Source organism: Eutrigla gurnardus (genome assembly GCF_963514095.1).
Source record: "Eutrigla gurnardus genome assembly, chromosome: 18".
Lineage (NCBI taxonomy): Eukaryota > Metazoa > Chordata > Actinopteri > Perciformes > Triglidae > Eutrigla > Eutrigla gurnardus.
In genome coordinates this window covers 852,372-877,844 of record NC_139929.1, presented here as the reverse complement: position 1 = coordinate 877,844, position 25,473 = coordinate 852,372, and the positions used below count along the sequence as shown (strand labels likewise).

The following is a 25,473-nucleotide window of genomic DNA, read 5'->3' as shown; positions in this document are numbered from 1 at the left end:
ACAACGTTAACGTTAACTTCTCTAAATATACACAATGTTAACGTTAACTCCTCTAAATATACACGACGTTAACGTTAACTCCTCTAAATATACACAACGTTAACGTTTACTCCTCTAAATATACAAAATGTTAACGTTAACTCCTCTAAATATACACAACGTTAACGTTAACTCCTCTAAATATACACAACGTTAACGTTAACTTCTCTAAATATACACAACGTTAACGTTAACTCCTCTAAATATACAAAATGTTAACGTTAACTCCTCTAAATATACAAAATGTTAACGTTAACTCCTCTAAATATACACAACGTTAACGTTAACTCCTCTAAATATACACAACGTTAACGTTAACTTCTCTAAATATACACAACGTTAACGTTAACTCCTCTAAATATACACGTTAACGTTAACTCCTCTAAATATACACAACGTTAACGTTAACTTCTCTAAATATACACAATGTTAACGTTAACTCCTCTAAATATACACGACGTTAACGTTAACTCCTCTAAATATACACAACGTTAACGTTAACTCCTCTAAATATACACGTTAACGTTAACTCCTCTAAATATACACAACGTTAACGTTAACTTCTCTAAATATACACAATGTTAACGTTAACTCCTCTAAATATACACGACGTTAACGTTAACTCCTCTAAATATACACAACGTTAACGTTAACTCCTCTAAATATACACGACGTTAACGTTAACTCCTCTAAATATACACAACGTTAACGTTAACTCCTCTAAATATACACGACGTTAACGTTAACTCCTCTAAATATACACAACGTTAACGTTAACTCCTCTAAATATACACAACGTTAACGTTAACTCCTCTAAATATACACGTTAACGTTTACTTCTCTAAATATACACAACGTTAACGTTAACTCCTCTAAATATACACAACGTTAACGTTAACTCCTCTAAATATACACAACGTTAACGTTAACTCCTCTAAATATACACGTTAACGTTAAGTTCTCTTAATATACACAACGTTAACGTTAACTCCTCTAAATATACACAACGTTAATGTTAACTTCTCTAAATATACACAACGTTAACGTTAACTCCTCTAAATATACACAACGTTAACTTTAACTTCTCTAAATATACACGTTAACGTTAACTCCTCTAAATATACACAACGTTAACGTTAACTTCTCTAAATATACACGTTAACGTTAACTTCTCTTAATATACACAACGTTAACGTTAACTCCTCTAAATATACACAACGTTAACGTTAACTCTTCTAAATATACACAACGTTAACGTTAACTTCTCTTAATATACACAACGTTAACGTTAACTCCTCTAAATATACACAACGTTAACTTTAACTCTCTAAATATACACGTTAACGTTAACTCCTCTAAATATACACAACGTTAACATTAACTCCTCTAAATATACACAACGTTAACGTTAACTCCTCTAAATATACACAACGTTAACGTTAACTCCTCTAAATATACACAACGTTAACGTTAACTCCTCTAAATATACACAATGTTAACGTTAACTCCTCTAAATATACACAACATTAACGTTAACTCCTCTAAATATACACAACGTTAACGTTAATGTTGATTCCTCTAAAAATTCAAACAGGATCAGTAAACTGATGAGTATCGTTGACTACGTATCTTCTGCGAACTAGCGCCCCGTGGCACTCCAGCAGGAGGCGGGGCTTAGCCTTGTTACGACTCAGCAGCAGCGAAGCTGACGGAGTCTCTGAAATAATCACAGCAACAGTGTTTTATCTCTGTAGACTTCTGGCAGCGAAACCACATCGGCTGTTTGTGTTGGTCACCTGACAAGGATCACACACACACACACACAGTCCGTTCTGTCCTCTGGTCATTATTCACTGAGGAACAGTTGGGAAAAATGAAGCTCTGCATCTGTTGTTCTGTTCTCACTGTCTGTCTGTCTCACTGTCTGTCTGTCTGTTCTCACTGTCTGTCTCACTGTCTGTCTGTCTGTCTCATACATCATCATCATCATCACCACCTTCTTCATCGTGATGTATTAGTAGTTGCTTGTGAGGACCCTCATTAATGGATTCTCCAGCTCCGAACCTGAACCATCACAAACGTCCCATCCTGATGCTAACCTTCCCCCATGAAGCTCCATGTAGAGTCCAGCAGACCAGCAGGGGAGGCTTTAGGGGGCGGGGCTACCTGCAGATTGTTAATTCTGAATAGTTAGTTGTAATATTTTGGTTCCTAAAAGTGTCTCAATCAGCGTTAGGTTGTACTTAGCTCCGTACCCCCAAAAAACCTAGATGGCGACCTCCAAAAACCAAGATGGGGACCGACAAAACGCTGAGACACGCCCCCCAGTCTCTGATTGGACGTCGTATTCTCATCTCAACTTCTTGTGTCTCCTACGCCGGCTCAAACATTCATGTGTGTGACTGTAGATCAGCATCATTTCAACATCTGTGAGAGTCATTTATTACAAACTTTACCTCGAACACACACACACACACACACACACACACACTCGTCAGAGTTAAGACGTTAAGTTGGGTTTAATGAGCCGTGTGTGTTTGTGGTTCCGCAGGTCGGCGGCGGCGTCCCCACAGCGTTTCTATTAGAGGGGAACACTTCGGCAGCGTTTGATGTCGACCTCGGGATGTGGTGGGCGGGTGGAGGCGGGCGGTGGAGACGGGCGGGTGGAGACGGGCGGGTGGAGACGGGCGGTGGAGACGGGCGGGTGGAGGCGGGCGGGTGGAGACGGGCGGTGGAGACGGGCGGGTGGAGGCGGGCGGGTGGAGACGGGCGGTGGAGACAGGCGGTGGAGACGGGCGGGTGGAGGCGGGCGGTGGAGACGGGCGGTGGAGACGGGCGGTGGAGACGGGCGGGTGGAGACGGGCGGGTGGAGACGGGCGGTGGAGACGGGCGGTGGAGACGGGCGGGTGGAGGCGGGCGGGTGGAGACGGGCGGGTGGAGGCGGGCGGGTGGAGACGGGCGGGTGGAGACGGGCGGTTGGAGACGGGCGGGTGGAGACGGGCGGTGGAGACGGGCGGGTGGAGACAGAAGGAACATAATGAGGGGAGGGAGGTTGTGTAACTCATCATCCATCCGTGTTCAGTAGCTTTTAATGTACACAATCAGTACTACTGTTGTCCTCCATGTGTAGCAGTATTTATATACCTGATAGTACTACTAGTACTGCCACTGCTCCTCCATGTGGAGTATATTTATATAACTGATAATACTAGTACTGCCACTGCTACAATTACTACACTATAGTACCACTTATATTACTGCCACTACTGTGGTTACCAAAGGAATTACTCTGAGATGCTCAGTACTGCTGATCCATATACTATTACTACTACTTACTACTATTACTACTACTTGTATACTACATGTACTGTGTGTACCTCCAGGCCTCCTCCTGTGTGTCCGTCGTCTCTAAATGGAAGTTGGCGTCTGAGAGAGAACGAGCTGAAGTGTTCGCTCGGCCGTCAGAAACAATGATGTTAGATGTCACAGTCAGAACGGTGCGTTCACTGACTGCTGATGTCACTGTGAGAACGGTGCGTTCACTGACTGCTGATGTCACTGTGAGAACGGTGCGTTCACTGACTGCTGATGTCACTGTGAGAACGGTGCGTTCACTGACTGCTGATGTCACGGTGACAACGGTGGGTTCACTGACTGCTGATGTCACGGTGACAACGGTGCGTTCACTGACTGCTGATGTCACGGTGACAACGGTGCGTTCACTGACTGCTGATGTCACGGTGACAACGGTGCGTTCACTGACTGCTGATGTCACGGTGACAACGGTGCGTTCACTGACTGCTGATGTCACGGTGACAACGGTGCGTTCACTGACTGCTGATGTCACGGTGACAACGGTGCGTTCACTGACTGCTGATGTCACGGTGACAACGGTGCGTTCACTGACTGCTGATGTCACGGTGACAACGGTGCGTTCACTGACTGCTGATGTCACGGTGACAACGGTGCGTTCACTGACTGCTGATGTCACGGTGACAACGGTGCGTTCACTGACTGCTGATGTCACGGTGACAACGGTGCGTTCACTGACTGCTGACCCAACTTCCTCCCTAGATAACTACCCAAATAGATAGAACTAGCTAATGTCACTTTATCAGATCTAAAATAAAAGTACTTAATTGTGGTTTAAACACCTGTGACTGCTGGTTTCCTGCTGCTGGTTTCCCTTTGAGCAAGGCACTGCAGCGCTCAGCAGATCCTCTGTGGATGATCCTCTGTGGGTGATCCTCTGTGGATGAACCTCTGTGGGTGATCCTCTGTGGATGATCCTCTGTGGGTGATCCTCTGTGGGTGATCCTCTGTGGATGATCCTCTGTGGATGATCCTCTGTGGGTGATCCTCTGTGGGTGAACCTCTGTGGGTGATCCTCTGTGGGTGATCCTCTGTGGGTGATCCTCTGTGGATGAACCTCTGTGGGTGATCCTCTGTGGGTGAACCTCTGTGGGTGAACCTCTGTGGGTGATCCTCTGTGGGTGATCCTCTGTGGATGAACCTCTGTGGGTGATCCTCTGTGGGTGATCCTCTGTGGATGAACCGCTGCTTCACCTCGCCGCCACGTTTCTGTTCCTCCCTGTAAAACCAGAGGAAATGAGGAGGTGAAGCGTGCGCCTCCTGAAGGAGCAACGTGTTCGCTGTCAGGAGACGAGGAGCAACACGAAGGGGAGTTAATGACTCTTCTGCCGGCGTGTTGGACTTCCTGTTTCTGTGACCTTTAGAACGTCTTCATCTCTGCTCCGTCTCCACCGAAGCTCCTCTGCTGATGAAGAGGTTCCCTCTGAAGTAAAGGCTTTCAGAATTCTGTAGGTCTGGTCTCTGGATCTGATTCTGTAGATCTGGTTCTTTAGATCTGATTCTGTAGGTCTGGTTCTTTAGATCTCATTCTGTAGATCTGGTTCTTTAGATCTGATTCTGTAGGTCCGGTTCTTTAGATCTGATTCTGTAGGTCTGGTTCTTTAGATCTGATTCTGTAGATCTGGTTCTTTAGATCTGATTCTGTAGGTCCGGTTCTTTAGATCTGATTCTGAACATTAGGTCCTGTAGTTCTGGATCCGTAGGTCCGGTCCAGGAGACCTCTGCCTCTGTCCCCTATAAACCCAGTATTTGTTACGTAACTTCCATAATCTGTACTCGTTTAAATGTCAATTTCTAAACCGAACCGAACGGTTTTGTTGAGTGAACACACTACTTAAGGTCTCAGGGTCCAGCCTGGACCACAGACTGGACCACAGACCTGGACCACAGACCTGCTCCTCTTTTGAATGCACACAGTGCAGCAGCAGCAGCGGTCCGGTGTTCCAGCAGAGTGAAACTAAGCATGCCTGAAGACAGATTCAAGTCCTGATTCCTGCGTGGCCCCGGGGAAATACCTGAACACAGCAGGACTACTTGATCAGAGGCGGTCTGGGGGACCAGAACGCCAGCCGGCTCAGATTTATTGCATATTGATAAAACAGAAACAGAGCGAGGGAGCGTTAGTGAAAAGCTTTTACAGGAAACCTCTTTACCGCCACAGGTGGAAACGCTCCACGCTCCGGTGAGGTCCGACATCGGTGATCAGGTCTGGTCTCTGCTGGATCCCTTTGGGTTCAACTTCTTCCACACAGTTTCTTTATGGACTCGACTTTTGCACGAAGGAAAGAGACAGAAACACTTCCTGCAGCCGCCTCAGTCCTTCAAAAACGTCTGGTGTTAGAAGATGTTTCTGTGAAGCAGCAGCAGGAAGTGATCACAGAAACACGGAGCTGCAAACGTCACTAGAAACATCGCAAAAAACTCTAAATGCGTCACTAGAAGCACATTGTGTGGAAATATGACGGTATAGCGTGCAGCGGTGCTAACGCCACGATAACAAAACAGGAAGGAAATGACGTGTGCTTGTGTTGCCATGGTGACTGAGTGACGGTTTGAGTGGGTTTTATTTAGTTGGGTGTTGAACGCCGGCAGCAGCCTGCAGAGATAAATCACTGTGAGTAATGAGGGAATCAGACTCTGATGATGCGTTTAATGCCAGTCGGACACAACGGTATATTGATGAAGCTTTTAGGAAACTGACACAAACAAGAAAACGGCCAACACACATATTTATTCAAAGGAATGTTTCCCAATTCAGGAAGTCGTTTTATGCTCCAAATTCAGTCTGTCAGGCAGCTACGAACCGGACGCTTTTATTGTGAAAGGAAAACCTGTCATCACTCACTCACTCCTCCTACTCACCACTAGAGAGGACTAGGTAGAGGACTAGGTAGAGGACTACATAGAGGACTAGGTACAGGACTAGATGGAGGACTAGGTACAGGACTAGTTAGAGGACTAGAAAGAGGACTAGATAGAGGACTAGGTACAGGACTAGGTAGGGGACTAGATAGAGGACTAGATAGAGGACTAGGTACACGACTTGATAGAGGACTATGTAGGGGACTAGGTACAGGACTAGATGCAGGACTAGGTACAGGACTAGATAGAGGACTAGGTACAGGACTAGGTACAGGACTAGATTGAGGACTAGGTACAGGAGTAGGTACAGGACTAGGTAGAGCACCAGATAGAGGACTAGGTACAGGACTAGGTAGAGGACTAGGTACAGGACTAGGTAGAGGACTAGGTACAGGACTAGATTGAGGACTAGATTGAGGACTAGGTAGAGGATCCCCCGTACCTTCACCTGGCCTCCTCACAACGCCGCTCTGATCACACTCACCTGAGCGTCAGGTGTGAAATGTTGTGATGGCGGTGCATTAGCGCTAATGCCGAATGAGTCCGCGGCGTCTTGTTTCTCCGACTTCCTGTCCTTATGGGCCTCATGGGGGGGGGGTTTGGGGGGCGGAGCCGGCTCGCTGGCGCTCTTATCTCGTTACAGAGACGAGCGGCGCTGCAGACGGCGATCCGCGGTGTGAATTATTACCCGGCTGTCGGAGCGCAAAGGAAACAAACGTCTGCGTGGAGGTTTCCCTCTCCCACCGGCGGCGGCGAGCCCTCGGAGACGCTTAGCAACGCTGCATGTCAGTCTAATTAACACGTAGACGTCTGTATTAAGGTAACAGGCAGCCGAGCTCTTTTCTCATTACAGAGCGCTCAGGTTCAATCACTGTGTGGAATCACCTCAGCTCTCTGCCGGCCATTAATCATGTCTAACGCCGCTAAACGTCTCATCTCTTCTTCCTCTCTCCTTTATACACCTGTCATCGAGGGGGGGGGCAGACAGGAAGTGGTGACACAGACACGTGTTCCTGTTTTATTATCATAATAATATTATTAATATGTAAAGTCAGGTTGAACGTTTGGTCAGAGTAATACGACGGATCAAACAAACATGGGACTTTCACCCAGGAGGCCGATGTTTGTGTCCAGATAGACGTACGAAGCTCTGCTCATTCACGCAAGTTATGTTGTTACTTTGTGTTGCTTTATTTGCGTTATGTTGGTAACGTTGTTGAAGCCACGTTGTTTGTTACGTTCTTTAGGTTGTGTTGCTTACGTTGCTTTGTTTACGTTACGTAGCTACGTACTTAACCAAGTACATTTGTCACGTAATCCTAACCACGCGTTAACGAAATGTAAAACCATATAAATGTCGGCTCAGAAACATCGACAATCCACGTATGTCGATGTTTCTGTAAATGTACGAGCGGCCGCTGTGTACGACAAACAGCAGAGTTTTTTGTTCATGCTAGGTGTGTTTGTTACGTCGTCACTTGATCCATTCGTTAAAACATATAGAATCACTTCTCAGCCACCAGATGGTCTCCGAGGGAAACTCCGATCCCAAATATTAAATATGTAACCTGACAAAAGCAGTGTTTGATTGCAGACACGGAGCACCGTCAACGCTGAAACGCATTAAAGATGAGGAGGCCATCAGCCGAGGGTTTGAAAGGAGGAGAAACGTTTTCACCTCCAGTCAGGGAGGCAGACAGCTGGAGAGGCAGACAGCTGGAGAGGCAGACAGACGTTTAGATCTGCTGCAGCAGAGCCAGAGACACACACACACACACATCTATCTAGAGGCCTATGTAGAGGACTAGATAGAGGGCTATGTCATCATCTATGTCATCAAATGTTTGTGAAATACATAAATGAAATCAGATGTATTAATTCAGATTGAGCTGAAGGTTTCCAGACCCCGTATTGAAAATAATAATATTATTATTATGGCCTCGTCTTGCATAATGACAATAAATTTTCTTTGGAAGAATCAGGATTTGAAATGTGACGTTCCCGGACCGGAGAAAGCAGTGATGGCTTCCGTCCCCCCATCCCCTCGGCGTGGCCCTCATTAGTCTTTAATGGTGTGTGTTGGCGTACGGGGACAGCTGATGATCACCACCACGATGGCAAAGTGTCTTAACCTCCACTAAACACGGGATCAGAGCGCTAAGCTGTGTGGACGGCTGCACCGCCTCACCTCGCCGCTCCCCGCTAATCCGCCCATAATTACAACCTGAGCTCCGGCTGATTGCCGCGCGGACGCTCGGGCGCGTTTTCTACGTGTGGCGGTTCACGCGAGGACGCCGAGATCATCAGGAAGGAGTTTGTGTTCAGTTCAAATGTGTGTGTGTGTGTGTGTGTGTGTGTGTGTGTGTGTGTGTGTGTGTGTGCCTGTGTGTGCCTGTGTGTGCCTGTGTGTGCGTGTGTGTGTGTGTGTGTGTGTGTGTGTGTGTGTGTGTGTGCGCTGATGGTTTTATTTTTCTTCATGTTTAAATCTGAGTTCGCTGACCGAGCCTTTTCTTTGGTGCTTGGTTTAACACAAAGTATCTCAGAAATGCCAAAACCACCGGGTCGTCCCCTGATCTCATCTGATGATGATGATGATGATGATGATGATGATGATGATGATGATGATGATGATGATGCATGTGGTTTCATGTTGGTTGCCGGTCAGTTACGTTAAGAAGTGGTACGTCCCAACTGAATGTGTAACAGCTGGACATTCAGCAGAACTTCTTCTGATTGTCACCATGACAACGGAGAGTTCCCGTCTCTCTCATTGTCACTCTGAGTACAGTTGCAGACTCTGTGTCTGAAATCTTGAACCTGAACCCCCGCATCCCCCCCTCCCCCTCCCCCAGGAGCCCCGAATCGCCCCCCGGTGATGAATATAGATTATGAAAACAATACGGGGCTGAAACAGTCGCCTGTTATTGAGCCTCGCTCCTGAATTAGTAACGAGGACAACATCAATTATTCAGAGTGATTAGTAACCAGGCAACACACAGGTTTACCTCACTGTGTGTGTGTGTGTGTGTGTGTGTGTGTGTGTGTGTGTGTGTGTGTCCTGTTTCTGATGGACTTGAGCTCCGGTTCTGTGGTTTATTTTGGGGTTTGTGGGTCTTTGAAGATGGGGACTCGCTGGTGTCTGACCTGCTTCTGCTGAACCCGCCGAGGCTTCGCCATGAAGGACTGGGACCCGGTTCACAGGGAACACATGGTGCTATTAATAGTAGGTCCAATCAGAAACTCTTCACCATAAATAATTCCACAACGATGAACGCTGTGTTGGCCCTGTAAGCATCACACCTTCTACAGGTGCGTAGGGCCGGTTCATCGCTGGTCTACTCGTTAGGCCGCCAGGTTTTCATTGTACTGTAGGTTAGGGTCCTACATCCTGGTACTACAGGTTTACATCCTGGTACTGTAGGTTAGGGTCCTACATCCTGGTACTGTAGGTTAGGGTCCTACATCCTGGGTACTGGAGGTTTACATCCTGGTACTGTAGGTTAGGGTCCTACATCCTGGTACTGTAGGTTAGGGTCCTACATCCCGGTACTGTAGGTTAGGGTCCTACATCCTGGGTACTGTAGGTTAGGGTCCTACATCCTGGGTACTGGAGGTTTACATCCTGGTACTGTAGGTTAGGGTCCTACATCCCGGTACTGTAGGTTAGGGTCCTACATCCCGGTACTGTAGGTTAGGGTCCTACATCCTGGGTACTGTAGGTTAGGGTCCTACATCCTGGGTACTGTAGGTTAGGGTCCTACATCCTGGGTACTGGAGGTTTACATCCTGGTACTGTAGGTTAGGGTCCTACATCCCGGTACTGTAGGTTAGGGTCCTACATCCTGGGTACTGTAGGTTAGGGTCCTACATCCTGGGTACCGGAGGTTTACATCCTGGTACTGTAGGTTGGGTCCTACATCCTGGTACTGTAAGTTAGGGTCCTACATCCTGGTACTGTAGGTAGGGTCCTACATCCTGGTACTGTAGGTAGGGTCCTACATCCTGGTACTGTAGGTTAGGGTCCTACATCCTGGTACTGTAAGTTAGGGTCCTACATCCTGGTACTGTAGGTAGGGTCCTACATCCTGGTACTGTAGGTTAGGGTCCTACATCCTGGTACTGTAAGTTAGGGTCCTACGTTCTGGTACTGTAGGTTAGGGTCCTACATCCTGGTACTGTAGGTTAGGGTCCTACATCCTGGTACTGTAGGTAGGGTCCTACATCCTGGGTACTGTAGGTAGGGTCCTACGTCCTGGTACTGTAGGTAGGGTTCTACATCCTGGTACTGTAGGTAGGGTCCTACATCCTGGGTACTGTAGGTAGGGTCCTACGTCCTGGTACTGTAGGTAGGGTTCTACATCCTGGTACTGTAGGTAGGGTCCTACGTCCTGGTACTGTAGGTAGGGTCCTACATCCTCGTACTGTAGGTAGGGTCCTACATCCTGGTACTGTAGGTAGGGTCCTACATCCTGGGTACTGTAGGTTTACATCCTGGTACTGCAGGTTTACATCCTGGGTACTGCAGGTTTACATCCTGGTACTGTAAGTTAGGGTCCTACATCCTGGTACTGTAGGTAGGGTCCTACATCCTGGCTACTGTAGGTAGGGCCCTACATCCTGGTACTGTAGGTAGGGTCTTACATCCTGGTACTGTAGGTTTACATCCTGGTACTGTAGGTTTACATCCTGCGTATTTGCTTCTTGCTCTTTACTTTTCAGCTTGTAACAAATGCAGAATCCAACACATTTTCTAATTCCACAACATTTGTCTTTGATTTTTTTGGATGTTGAACCAAACAAAGTTCCGCTTTGCCCTCTTTTTCTGTTTGACTCCCATGGTGCATTGCGGTGGCAGCCGCCCCTGCTAGGGAGCGGTTTCCGTCTATAAATCATGGCTGTTGGGAGACGGGTGGAGGCTGCCAATAGTCCATTTAGGACTGGGAATGGTGACGGATGAGTTTGCGGCGCGGGGAGGCGATGAGCCTCCGAGGGCTTCTTCGTATTAACTCCTTCCTCTAACTGGTTCCACTGCAGCAGCTGTCTGAAACTGGGAGTGATGGGAGAAACCACTTCATCTTTAACTTTAAAACGGAGGCACCGATTCAAGACGAGCTGCTTATCAAACATGACTTTAAGGAGGAGGAGAACAACAGAGGAGGTGAAGACAGGCCTGAAGGATCGCTCGGTGGGAAGGGATAAGTGGAGGGAGGAGGAGGTGGGAGGAGGTGATGGACTGCAGCGTGGATGAACGAGTGCAGGTGGAATGAAACCAGACAAAAGGAGTGATGGTGGAGGGGAAATGCATTATGGGAGGAGGAGGAGGAATGAGCTGAGGGAAAAAGGAGTAGGAGTGGAGTGAAGGAGGTTTTAGAGCGATTTAAAGAGCAGAGTGGAGGATGCAAAGGAGTGATTGAAGAGGGAGGTGTAGATGGAGAAAGTGAGCGAGGGACAGGAAGTGTGATTGGAAGAGAAGGCGAGTGATGGAATGTGAGAGAGACATCTGAACTGAATGAAAGAGCAGTTTGATAAACGTTCATATTCAATAATGAGTCATCGCGTTCTCACAGGAAACTTCCTCACTGGTTTATTTCACCAGCACATTAAACTGCTGTTGGACAGATTATTAGTAGTATTATTACTAGTAGTAGTAGTAGTAGTAGTAGTAGTATTATAATTTCACTTCCTCTGTGTGTTCTTTTGAACAAATCCTCTGAACGTGAGTCTGCACACAGACGCATCACTGCTGGCGTCACGCGTCACGTCATCATTAACAATGACGTCATCACCAGACGGGGCTACACACACACACAGCCCCCACCGAGCCCTCCTGATTGGCTGCTGGAGGAGGCCTGGCATTGCAGAGCTGAGTGTGAGTAAAAGGAGGGAGGGCTGGGGGTGTTGACACACACACACAGAGACACACACACACAGAGAGACACACACACACAGAGACACACACACACAGAGACACACACACACAGAGACACACACACAGAGAGACACACACACACGTTTGCTCGCAGGCCATCTATCCCGGCTTTGTGTCTTGCAATCTGTTTTGGCTGATGTTCGTGCCAAACTGCAGCTCAGTTCAATGATGTTCTGCACGCGCACACACACACAGACACAGACACACACACACAGACACACACACACACACACACACAAGTCATCCCGGCTCTCGTCTTGGCTGCCGGTGCGTCAGAGTCTCGTGATGTGAGAGCTCTTCATTAGCCTCGGCGTCGGTTAATCTGCCGGCAGCTCCGGATGATGTCGCCGCTGAGCCGAGCGCTTTGAGACGATCGAGACCAGGACTCCCAGCGCCGACACTCAGAAACGGTTCGAAAACACCCTCAGCCCAAATGCAAGGCACTGGTAGAGTCTGGATCCTCCAATCTGAAGGTTAGAGACAAGTCCTGCAACCTAAAACATCCACTCTGTAGAGCAGCTCTGCTCTGCCAGACCTCCAGAATACAGGCCAACACATCTCCATTAGTGATTTCTAGTCATCATTTCTATGCCAAAAAACTCCAGTTGATACACCAGTCCTACACCCGAAACCTACACCCAAAACTCCAGTTGATACTCCAGTCCTACACCCGAAACCTACAGCCAAAACTCCAGTTGATACTCCAGTCCTACACCCGAAACCTACACCCAAAACTCCAGTTGATACTCCAGTCCTACACCCGAAACCTACACCCTAAACTCCAGTTGATACACCAGTCCTACACCCGAAACCTACACCCAAAACTCCAGTTGATACTCCAGTCCTACACCCGTGATCAATGTTATAGATGCGGACCTCCAGGTCGTAGACCAGTCATACAACCTAAAATCTGCAAGTTTCCAGGTTTTAGATCAGCCCTACCTTTTACTCCCAAATCAAGACCAAAAACGGAGGAGTTCGTTGTAAACCACATACCTCTAGTTTACGGACCAGTCCTACATGCGTATCAGGTTCTCATCAGACCTCCAGGACATAGACCTGTCCTGAAACCCGACTTTCCTAATCCCCAAATCCCCTTTAGAGATCCCAGTGTGACTAGTTGTACTCCCAAACCAACCTGTTTATAGATTCATGTTACACATCTTAGCACCAAGTTCATAGATCTGCTGCAGGTAATAATCCAGTCCTGACCAGCCAAGCCTCCAGACCAATGCCCCTAAACCTTTTTATAAGTCTGCCTTTTGGTCTCAATAACCCCGATGTGGAAGAAACTCTTCAGGGCCAATTCTGTGGCTGGTTCAGATGAGGTTTAATCACTGACAGTGGAGAAAAGACAATGTCGCGCTGCCACACAGTCCATTCTAATGATGTGAGGTAAGGGACAACTTTATACAGAACCAAAGGGGCAGGTCTAAACAGTGGATTTACATAGATTCAATACGCGTCTCTCCCAGAGGAAGAGACGTCCTGAGACAACATAAAGGTGTGACTTCCCTCGGAACAGCTGGGTTCTTTCTACATAGTGTCACAACAGGGGCCATTCATGAAGGCCTTGATCAAGTATGTGAGATGAAGGTGTTTCGGAGACGGTCCAGGAAGAGGGACAGATCAAAGGGTCTTTTCATCAAGACGGCAAGGGTTAACACAATGGAAAACAGCTCAGCAGGACATTTGATGTTTAGAGAGAAAGGAACATTATACCAAAACCAAATAAGAATTGTAAGGTAACACAATTTCTTCTACACCGATAAATGCAGAAACTATACAGGATAATAAAAAGTTTATGAACAAGAAAAGTCATCTGAGTTATTCAGTTCGTTAATGTTTTCTTTTCTGTTACATCTCAAAAATAATGAGCATATTTCAGTATGATTGTATTCTAGTGAGTGGAAACTGTTCAATGTGAACTCCTTTTTCCAACTTGCATAAAGATGTTTCTCAGAATGATTTCCTCTAAATGTGGCATCAGATGAATCTTCCTATTTTACTTGCTTGTCTTGGGGAAATCCTCCAGGTTTCACTCACAGCTTTGTGCATCTTCTATTTGCTCTCGCTTTCCTCTCATTTATTGGGTGGATCTGTTTTTTAATTATGTTTGAACTGGCATTAAGAAGTCTCAGGTTTCATGTACAGAAACCTGCCGTCCCCCCGTCTAATTACAAGTGGTGTTTTCTGTCACGGCTGCCTATGTAATCATTACACTTAATCACAATCCTGCAGCTTAACAACCACAACCGCCTCCGCAGCCGCCACCGCACCCTCACTTATAATGCAGCCTTAAATATATTCACAGCAAATATAATTAGCAGGAATGGAGACAGAGGAGAGGCGAGAAATTATGTTTTATCAGAGAGGAATTGAGAATAACAGCGGGAAGGGAAGTTAAGAAAGATAAGAAGATGGGATTTAAAACCATTTAGCAAATACGGAATAGAGTATGTGATAAATGAAAAGTCTAGTCTTCATGTGGAAATGTACCTTTGGTTGGAACGACCATCCTGGAGTCCGCAGCACCTGATCCCTTTGTAAGGTATCCACCAATATAACCCAGACCTTCTCCAGTCAGCTGACCCTCTCTGGAGCCAGATCTGGAAAGAATAGAACTATTTGGACATTTTGCTGGCAGCCATTGAAGCAAGTGTTCTTCAACTTAAAATGACGTGTGATTGGTCCACTACTGCAGCGTAGAGCCCGGCGGCTAGCAGCTAACAGTGTGGAATATTGGTACGGGCATATACCTGCCCGACTCACGACATAAACACAGGTTTTATTCTTCTTCTGTGACGTTAGTTGACCAAAAGGAGACTCTTTAATTGTAAACCTAGTAAGAGGAAATGATTAATTTCAGTGATGCTGTAATACATCTGGGTCTAGCTGCAGATACCAGAACCAGAACCAGTACCTTTGAAGTAAAATGGAACCCCACGCCTCTGTAGTTTGTCCCAGATGGTTTGTTGCTTTTTGTCAAATATTCAGTGGGATTATTGCTGCATTTAGACTCATGTGTTCCCTTCTACATCCAAGAAGCCATGATGTTAGCTAACATAACTGGCAGACGTAAAGTTACTGAGATGAGTCATGCTGCTTTTTAGTGCGGCTTCACAGAAAAGGAAATCTGTTTGTTTTTTTACTAGTTTATCATAACCTGTTTTTACGTATTAATGCATTCATCATCCTTTTGTTTTCAAAAGTTACTTTTTATTGTTTTCAATATGTTTCCATCATGAAAAATCAGTTGTTTATGAATGTTTTCTAGCCGTTGTTTAGAAAGAGGAGACAAAAGATGAGATGAAAAAAGGGAAAACAATAATAGGAAGTGATGGAAAAAGAGCGAAGGTGGAGAGAAAAGACATTAGAGACTGAGAGAATTGTGATGAGGAGGAGAAGAAACGATGGGAGGAGGCGGCGGCGGCGAGGGAAATTACTGAAAAATGGAAAAATGAAAGAATAAATGGAAGTAGAGCAGAGAGAATAGCAATGGAGATTTGTGAATAAGAAGTGGAAAACAAGGAGTAGCGAGGAGCAGAAAGAAGGAGAGGAGGAGGAGGAGGAGGAGAGGGGTCAGGCTTCTGATTGATTTTGCATTATCATGAAGTGGAGATTTATTCCGTCGTGTTCCCTCATCTCCCGCGACCCCTCGACCCTTCGTCATTAGCATAGAAACCACATTACAACCGCTGATTGGACCAGGAGCGACAAGACCAGGATGTAAAGGAGGAAGTGTGTGTGTGTGTGTGTGTGTGTGTGTGTGTGTGTGTGTGTGTGTGTGTGTGTGTGTGTGTGTGTGTGTGTGTGTGTGTGTGTGTGTGTGTGTGTGTGTGTGTGTGTGTGTGTGTGTGTGTGTGTGACTCCTACGAGGGGTGCAGGCGGGTTACACGTCATCATAATAAGCAGAAGCATTTCCAATCAAAGCAGGTAATTCTTCTTCCTGCTGTGTGTGTGTTTGTATGTGTGTGTGTGTGTGTGTTTGTATGTATGTGTGTGTGTGTGTTTGTATGTGTGTGTGTGTGTGTGTGTGTTTGTATGTGTGTGTGCACTCGTGGGTGTGTTTGTTCATTAGTGCCGAGCCATTTGAATGCCCCCACGCACAAATATTTAGAAAAATGTCCAGATTCCATCCCGAGCCTCCCGCCCACGCCTCACCCGGCCGCCGACCTCAGAATCCGAGTCTGAACGCCAAATAACCGCCTGCGGCCGCGGCACTGCACCACTAATTATTCCTGCAGATTTGTGTGAAAAATGATAATATAGGAGTTTAATCTTTCCCTGGTGGGCTCTTTTTCATTCTGCAGTGACACATGATGTTCCTGTAGTGGGCTCAGTAGCATACCAACTAAACCTGCTCGGTGCTGGAGTGGACAACCCAACACCGCCCCGTCCAACCAGCCCAAACCAGCACAAACTCCCCAAACAGATAGGGAACGATTGTTGTGAGGCTGTCCTGAACTCTGACCTCTGTGGCTCAGTGCTGTTAAGGAGACGGACGCTGATTAGTTGACGTCCACCTTTGCCTTGGAGACCCAACAGTGATTTGCGGGGTGACATTAAGGTTTATGCCCCGGGATAACAGCAAGTTTGGCGGCAGGACATTTTATGAATCCAATCAAATAGTTCACATTTCTTTGTATCTTCTCATTTCACAAATATCCGATAAAGAAGCTTAAATGACACGCCGTATAAAAGCTCATACATATACAACACCTTGTTCTCCCGTTCTGTTTTCTGGTCCGTAAACAGTTCCCGTGATGAATGTGTTGATTGCCAAGTCTAGAATACAAACATATAATAAGCATTTTGGGGCTTTTGTAAAATGACAAGATAATTCCTGAATTGTTTCCACTCTGTTTCAACGAGAGCGACTTAAATCTGACACCTTGATTACCTGGTTTGTCCGTGTGATGACTCTAATCTGCTGGATCCACCTAAAAGCTGTGATCCTGTATTGATTTCACCCGCTGAAATCCTCTTCGGTCATGAGGAGGAGGAGGAGGAGGAGGAGGCAGCTTAGAGGGATTTGAAGACTCCACATGTGAAACTGTAAAACAGGGTTCATGCCGATGCTTTTACTCAGGGACCGGTGTAGGTTTGAACTCTCAGAAACGTTAGCTTCTTGTCTGTTCAACTCCTCGGTAATATCTCTACAACTCAACTCATTCCCCAGAGAAGGAACTCCAACAACCTTCATGATCCTCTTACTTTTCATCACATCAACATTTAAATGTGTTGAATATATACATATATGTATTTTATATACCACAACCTGCAGAACTGAATACATTCAATCAGCCTCCCAGAGAGGTTTGTACGGCTAATTCAGACTCTTATTTTGAAACTCCAGGTGTTTCATTGTTGAACTTGAACTCTTATTTCAACTTTGAACTGCTTGTTTCTGTAGTTTGGAATAAATGTTTCAACACAGAAACTCTGTAAAAATGTATTTTTAACCCTTTTGGGTAACATGCTCTCGTACTGTTCACCCATTTAACCATGTGTGATATTTAAATGTGTGTAAATGTTATACCTGTCCAGCTTCCACCAATCCCAATAGTTCTTAAAAGAAACCACCTAATCCTATAAGTGAACGTGACACACAAAGGAGGCAGATTAGTATTTAAATTCAGAAGAAGGAAGTGAAGTAGCATCAGAATGAAATCCCATGTTCCTCTCTGGGGTCGTGTACTTCGTGCTGCGTTTCTTAACATGCGGACCGGGACCCGGTCTGAGGTCACGGACTCGGTTTCTGGGGGGTCGGCACATCAGATGGGAAACAGCTTTGTCTCAATTAGTCTTCACCCTAGAGAGAGAAACCACTTCCCTCTCATCTGGGACTGAAAACGCCTGAAGAAATCCTCAGAATTACCCATAATCCTTTAGTCCTCTGAGCGTTTGCCCTTTGCTTTGACCTGCCTCCAAGCAGTCGAAGAGGTTTTTTGTTCTGAAATGAGAAATGTGCCGTTTGAGAAAAGTTGGGTCTGCAAATGATGATGGAACTTTTATACTGAAATCCTACTTTAATTTGAATAGGTTTTTACCTAATGGCCTTCAGACGCTGACCTGGAGTCAGATTGTTCTTTGTCGGAGCAAAATACAGCAAAACTTCCATCCATCATCCATCCATCCATCTATCATCCATCCATCCATCCATCCATCTATCATCCATCCATCCACCCATCCATCTATCATCCATCCATCCATCCATCCATCCATCTATCATCCATCCATCCATCCACCCATCCATCATCCATCCATCCATCCATCCATCCATCCACCCATCCATCTATCATCCACCCATCCATCTATCATCCACCCATCCCTCCATCCGTTTTAAATAAATCCAAGGTTTTGGTCAGGCAGCTAAATGGCCGGCTGTCACGTTCTCTGCCAGCTCGTGTATTTTTACTATCCGACGTCTCCATATGTATTGGGATAAATCCTCTACTATGAAGAAGCAGTGAGACCTCTGGAGCTCTTCAGACGTTCTCCTCAGCATCCGAGTGCCTTTGAGCAGCAGACGTTTCTCCTGCCGGTGGCCTTCAGAGAGTGAACAGAGAGCGGAGGAGAATTTCCCTGTTGGGCGATCAATAAAGCATCAACAAATAACAGAAATACCAGCAGCGTGTGAGTGGGAGGGGAGGCTGCTTCACTCGACAGGAAATGTTTCCTGGGATTCTGATTCTGTCGCCGTCTGCTTTACTTTCACTGGACTGCAGTTTATTTGGAGAAATACAATAGTTTCCATCATTATTGTAATAGTTATTCCATCTTCTTATTGATTTAATTCACGGTCATCATCGACGGGTCTGTTTTACCTCGAATGTTTTGATCTGAATCACTAGCGTTCGTTGTGATTTCACCTGCAATGAAACAAAGTTACAGTAGAACGTATTATCACCTTTTAAATAAGAGCTTATTGATTACGTTTGTGTCGTATCTGTGTCGCCATCTCTCCTTCTAGCTCCGTTTTTGGTCTCCACCAGCTCTTCAGCTGCTCGAAGCTCCACAATCAAACGGATGAGCCTGAATCTCAGAGTTCAGTTCAGAATATAATGTTTACTCTTTTTATCCAGAAGGTAAACATCCTTCCCACATGTTGCCACATGTTCTACCCGACTCTAGAAACGTTTCTCAGCACAGCGTTCCCAAACAAGGCGACGTCCGAAGGGTCGCCCAGCCTTTCTGTTACGTTCCTTATTGGTTTGTTCCATTCTGGTCTTGATGGCACATCTCCCAGGTCCACATGAGTCCATCCAGCTGGTCTCCATCTAATGAGTGTCCTGGGTCTTGTTTCCACAGCGGGGGCGGCCAACAAGGTGGGCTGGGCGTTTGGTCTGGGTCTGGAGAGACTGGCCATGGTCCTGTACGGCATCCCGGACATCCGGCTGTTCTGGAGTCAGGACGAACGCTTCCTGAAGCAGTTCAGGGTGGAGGACGTCCAGCAGCCCGTCTGCTTCCAGGTACAAACCCGACCTGGACTCTCCACAGCCTACAGCTCAGGCCATCTTTTCTGTTCTTTGTAAATCACTTAGTTCAGCATGGTTCACCCACTGAGACACATTTCAATTTTGGACAAAGACTAACATAAATGACATGGAGAAGCACATTCAGAAGGTTTAAAGACTGAAGAATATAAGAATACATCTGTATTTTATTCATATAGGAAATAAAAATAAAGTAGGCATTTTGTTTTCAGCCGTCCTTCATGAGTGATGAAGTTACAGGAGCTCAATTTAATTCAGATGAAGTTTTAACAGCGTTAACATTAATAACAATATTTAAATATTTAAAGTGAATGAAGTGTTGTAGCCTCTTAACCTCATGTATAAAACATGTGGACGGCAGGGGTCACACACACACACACACACACAGTCACACACACACTCACAGTCACACACAAACACTCACACACACACACACACACATACACTCACACACACACACACACAGTCACACACACACTCACAGTCACACACACTCCCACACACATACACACTCACACACACACACACATTAAAACACACAGTTCACACAGCGGTTACTTCGTCCCTGCTGAAAGTGTTTTTTTGTTGCCTCGCGTCTTCACTAATGAAGAACATTTCAAGTGACTGTTGGAGGGCAGAGAGGAGGAGGTGGAGGAGAGGAGGAGGAGGGGAGGAGGAGGAGGAGGAGGAGGAGAGGAAGGAGAGAATTAATGAAGAGACGGAGGTAAGATGGAAACAAAGACAAAGTGAAGTAAATATAGTCTGGTGGTAAATGAGAGAGAAACATAAAGATGAGGAGGATGAAAGGATGGACCCTGTAGTCCTGCTGAGGAGGACCCTGCTGAGGAGGACCCTGTAGTCCTCCTGAGGAGGACCCTGTAGTCCTGCTGAGGAGGACCCTGTAGTCCTGCTGCTGTCCACTTGCCTGTCTTGTTAGTGTTATTGATGAACTCACTTCCTCCAGAGGGAGCGGGGGAGCACGGCTCATCTCCTTCCCAGGGTCAGTGCACCTCTCCTGGGCCGAGACTCACCACCTCTCCCCCAACCCTACCTGGACCCCTGGGTCTATACACACACACACACACCAGGGATCCAACCTGTCTATCTACCTTCCTATCAACCTGTCCAACCATCCATCCATCCATCCAACCCACCTGTCTACCATCTACAGGTCTACCTCCTTCCTTGTCTGGGTTGAGCAGAGACAGATAGAATGTGGACTAGAGCATCAGAACTGTAAGGAGCTCCTCTCTGTCCTCCTCGCTCTGTGTTTAATCAGAGGTACTTCCAGGATAATAAACAAGTCAAAGACGATAGAAATCTTTTCCTGCGTCTGTCGCTGCATAAAACATCACAAATATTCCCTTAACTTTTAATGTGTTGTTGTCTTTGGGTTGCACTTTCTCCTTTCTCCTCTTGTTTCTGCTTCTCCTCCTTTCTTTGTTTCCTGTTTATATGTCAACTCCCTCTTTACTCTTCTGGTTGTTACTCCCTCTTTACTCTTCTGGTTGTAACTCCCTCTTTTACTCTTCTGGTTGTTACTCCCTCTTTACTCTTCTGGTTGTTACTCCCTCTTTTACTCTTCTGGTTGTTACTCCCTCTTTACTCTTCTGGTTGTTACTCCCTCTTACTCTTCTGGTTGTTACTCCCTCTTTTACTCTTTCTGGTTGTTACTCCCTCTTTTACTCTTCTGGTTGTTACTCACTCTACTCTTCTGGTTGTTATTCCCTCTTTACTCTTCTGGTTGTTACTCCCTCTTTTACTCTTCTGGTTGTTACTCCCTCTTTTACTCTTTCTGGTTGTTACTCCCTCTTTTACTCTTCTGGTTGTTACTCACTCTACTCTTCTGGTTGTTATTCCCTCTTTACTCTTCTGGTTGTTACTCCCTCTTTTACTCTTCTGGTTGTTACTCCCTCTTTTACTCTTCTGGTTGTTACTCCCTCTTTTACTCTTCTGGTTGTTACTCCCTCTTTTACTCTTCTGGTTGTTACTCCCTCTTTTACTCTTTCTGGTTGTTACTCCCTCTTTTACTCTTCTGGTTGTTACTCCCTCTTTACTCTTCTGGTTGTTACTCCCTCTTTACTCTTCTGGTTGTTATTCCCTCTTTTACTCTTTCTGGTTGTTACTCCCTCTTTTACTCTTTCTGGTTGTTACTCCCTCTTTTACTCTTCTGGTTGTTACTCACTCTACTCTTCTGGTTGTTATTCCCTCTTTACGCTTCTGGTTGTTACTCCCTCTTTTACTCTTCTGGTTGTTACTTCCTCTTTTACTCTTCTGGTTGTTACTCCCTCTTTTACTCTTCTGGTTGTAACTCCCTCTTTTACTCTTCTGGTTGTTACTCCCTCTTTTACTCTTTCTGGTTGTTACTCCCTCTTTACTCTTCTGGTTGTTACTCCCTCTTTTACTCTTCTGGTTGTTACTCCCTCTTTACTCTTCTGGTTGTAACTCCCTCTTTACTCTTTCTGGTTGTTACTCCCTCTTTTACTCTTCTAGTTGTTACTCCCTCTTTACTCTTCTGGTTGTTACTCCCTCTTTTACTCTTCTGGTTGTTACTCCCTCTTTTACTCTTCTGGTTGTTACTCCCTCTTTACTCTTCTGGTTGTTACTTCCTCTTTTACTCTTCTGGTTGTTACTCCCTCTTTTACTCTTCTGGTTGTTACTCCCTCTTTACTCTTCTGGTTGTTACTCCCTCTTTTACTCTTCTTGTTGTTACTCCCTCTTTTACTCTTCTGGTTGTAACTCCCTCTTTACTCTTCTGGTTGTTATTCCCTCTTTACTCTTCTGGTTGTTACTTCCTCTTTTACTCTTCTGGTTGTTACTCCCTCTTTACTCTTCTGGTTGTTACTCCCTCTTTTACTCTTCTGGTTGTTACTCCCTCTTTACTCTTCTGGTTGTTATTCCCTCTTTTACTCTTCTGGTTGTTACTCCCTCTTTACTCTTCTGGTTGTTACTCCCTCTTTTACTCTTCTGGTTGTTACTCCCTCTTTACTCTTTCTGGTTGTTACTCCCTCGTTTACTCTTCTGGTTGTTACTTCTTCTTTTACTCTTCTGGTTGTTACTCCCTCTTTTACTCTTCTGGTTGTTATTCCCTCTTTACTCTTCTGGTTGTTACTCCCTCTTTACTCTTCTGGTTGTTACTCCCTCTTTTACTCTTCTGGTTGTTACTCCCTCTTTACTCTTCTGGTTGTTACTCCCTCTTTACTCTTCTGGTTGTTACTCCCTCTTTTACTCTTCTGGTTGTTACTCCCTCTTTACTCTTCTGGTTGTTACTCCCTCTTTACTCTTCTGGTTGTTACTCCCTCTTTTACTCTCCTGGTTCTTACTCCCTCTTTACTCTTCTGGTTGTTACTCCCTCTTTTACTCTTCTGGTTGTTACTCCCTCTTTACTCTTCTGGTTGTTACTCCCTCTTTACTCTTCTGGTTGTTACTCCCTCTTTTACTCTTTCTGGTTGTTACTCCCTCTTTTACTCTTTCTGGTTGTTACTCCCTCTTTTACTCTTCTGGTTGTTACTCACTCTACTCTTCTGGTTGTTATTCCCTCTTTACGCTTCTGGTTGTTACTCCCTCTTTTACTCTTCTGGTTGTTACTTCCTCTTTTACTCTTCTGGTTGTTACTCCCTCTTTACTCTTCTGGTTGTTATTCCCTCTTTTACTCTTCTGGTTGTTACTCCCTCTTTTACTCTTTCTGGTTGTTACTCCCTCTTTTACTCTTTCTGGTTGTAACTCCCTCTTTTACTCTTCTGGTTGTTACTCACTCTACTCTTCTGGTTGTTATTCCCTCTTTACGCTTCTGGTTGTTACTCCCTCTTTTACTCTTCTGGTTGTTACTCCCTCTTTACTCTTCTGGTTGTTACTCCCTCTTTACTCTTCTGGTTGTTACTCCCTCTTTACGCTTCTGGTTGTTACTCCCTCTTTTACTCTTCTGGTTGTAACTCCCTCTTTTACTCTTCTGGTTGTTACTCCCTCTTTTACTCTTTCTGGTTGTTACTCCCTCTTTACTCTTCTGGTTGTTACTCCCTCTTTTACTCTTCTGGTTGTTACTCCCTCTTTACTCTTCTGGTTGTAACTCCCTCTTTACTCTTTCTCGTTGTTACTCCCTCTTTTACTCTTCTGGTTGTTACTCCCTCTTTACTCTTCTGGTTGTTACTCCCTCTTTTACTCTTCTGGTTGTTACTCCCTCTTTACTCTTCTGGTTGTAACTCCCTCTTTACTCTTTCTGGTTGTTACTCCCTCTTTTACTCTTCTGGTTGTTACTCCCTCTTTACTCTTCTGGTTGTTACTTCCTCTTTTACTCTTCTGGTTGTTACTCCCTCTTTTACTCTTCTGGTTGTTACTCCCTCTTTACTCTTCTGGTTGTTACTCCCTCTTTTACTCTTCTGGTTGTTACTCCCTCTTTTACTCTTCTGGTTGTAACTCCCTCTTTACTCTTCTGGTTGTTATTCCCTCTTTACTCTTCTGGTTGTTACTTCCTCTTTTACTCTTCTGGTTGTTACTCCCTCTTTACTCTTCTGGTTGTTACTCCCTCTTTTACTCTTCTGGTTGTTACTCCCTCTTTACTCTTCTGGTTTTTATTCCCTCTTTTACTCTTCTGGTTGTTACTCCCTCTTTACTCTTCTGGTTGTTACTCCCTCTTTTACTCTTCTGGTTGTTACTCCCTCTTTACTCTTTCTGGTTGTTACTCCCTCGTTTACTCTTCTGGTTGTTACTTCCTCTTTTACTCTTCTGGTTGTTACTCCCTCTTTTACTCTTCTGGTTGTTATTCCCTCTTTACTCTTCTGGTTGTTACTCCCTCTTTACTCTTCTGGTTGTTACTCCCTCTTTTACTCTTCTGGTTGTTACTCCCTCTTTACTCTTCTGGTTGTTACTCCCTCTTTTACTCTTCTGGTTGTTACTCCCTCTTTACTCTTCTGGTTGTTACTCCCTCTTTACTCTTCTGGTTGTTACTCCCTCTTTTACTCTCCTGGTTCTTACTCCCTCTTTACTCTTCTGGTTGTTACTCCCTCTTTTACTCTTCTGGTTGTTACTCCCTCTTTACTCTTCTGGTTGTTACTCCCTCTTTACTCTTCTGGTTGTTACTCCCTCTTTTACTCTTCTGGTTGTTACTCCCTCTTTACTCTTCTGGTTGTTACTCCCTCTTTTACTCTTCTGGTTGTTACTCCATCTTTACTCTTCTGGTTGTTACTCCCTCTTTACTCTTCTGGTTGTTACTCCCTCTTTACTCTTTCTGGTTGTTACTCCCTCTTCCTCCCTCCCTCCTCGTTTAATCTCTGCAGCTGGTTTAATCATCAGGTCTGTCCATCATGCAGTTTGGCTTTGACTTGGGTTTTATTCTTACAACAAGGTAGTCTGGACTTTAGAAGACCTGCAACCCTCATCAGACCCCCAACATCTACAGTGTTTTTCTGTGTGTAATTATTGTTCATTGTTTTTGTATATTCCAACATTTACATCAGTCAAATAAACATCTTCATCTTGTTTATTACATTCAAAGTCGTTTGAGGATGACACATCGATTATACAAGAAAGCTTCAGCGCCACCTGCTGGCCTCTGCTGCTGTTTAGTGAGGCGTTGCCGTGGAAACAGTGTAGCTTTAGTCGTTGACCCTGTGTGTTTGTGTGTTTGTCAGCCCCTCAGTAAGTACCCCCCCCTCCACAACGACATCTCCTTCTGGCTGCCGGACGGAGACGACCTCTTCACCGACAACGACTTCTACGAGCTGGTGCGCTCCGTCGGGGGAGACCTGGTGGAGCAGGTGGAGCTGGTGGACCAGT

At 45.5% G+C, this 25,473-nt stretch overlaps 1 protein-coding gene across 3 annotated transcripts in view; it reads left to right on the top strand.

Moving 5' to 3' along the window:
* The window catches only part of fars2 (phenylalanyl-tRNA synthetase 2, mitochondrial), a 70,044-nt gene that overhangs the window by 23,246 nt on the left and 21,325 nt on the right, over positions 1-25,473 (top strand). For all 3 annotated transcript variants that reach the window (XM_084034172.1, XM_084034174.1, XM_084034173.1), the window contains 2 exons: positions 19,517-19,677; positions 25,329-25,473. The exon at positions 25,329-25,473 is cut by the window's right edge and continues 13 nt beyond it. In XM_084034172.1, coding sequence (XP_083890298.1) covers positions 19,517-19,677; positions 25,329-25,473 — 306 coding nt within the window. The remainder of the gene's footprint in view (positions 1-19,516; positions 19,678-25,328) is intronic.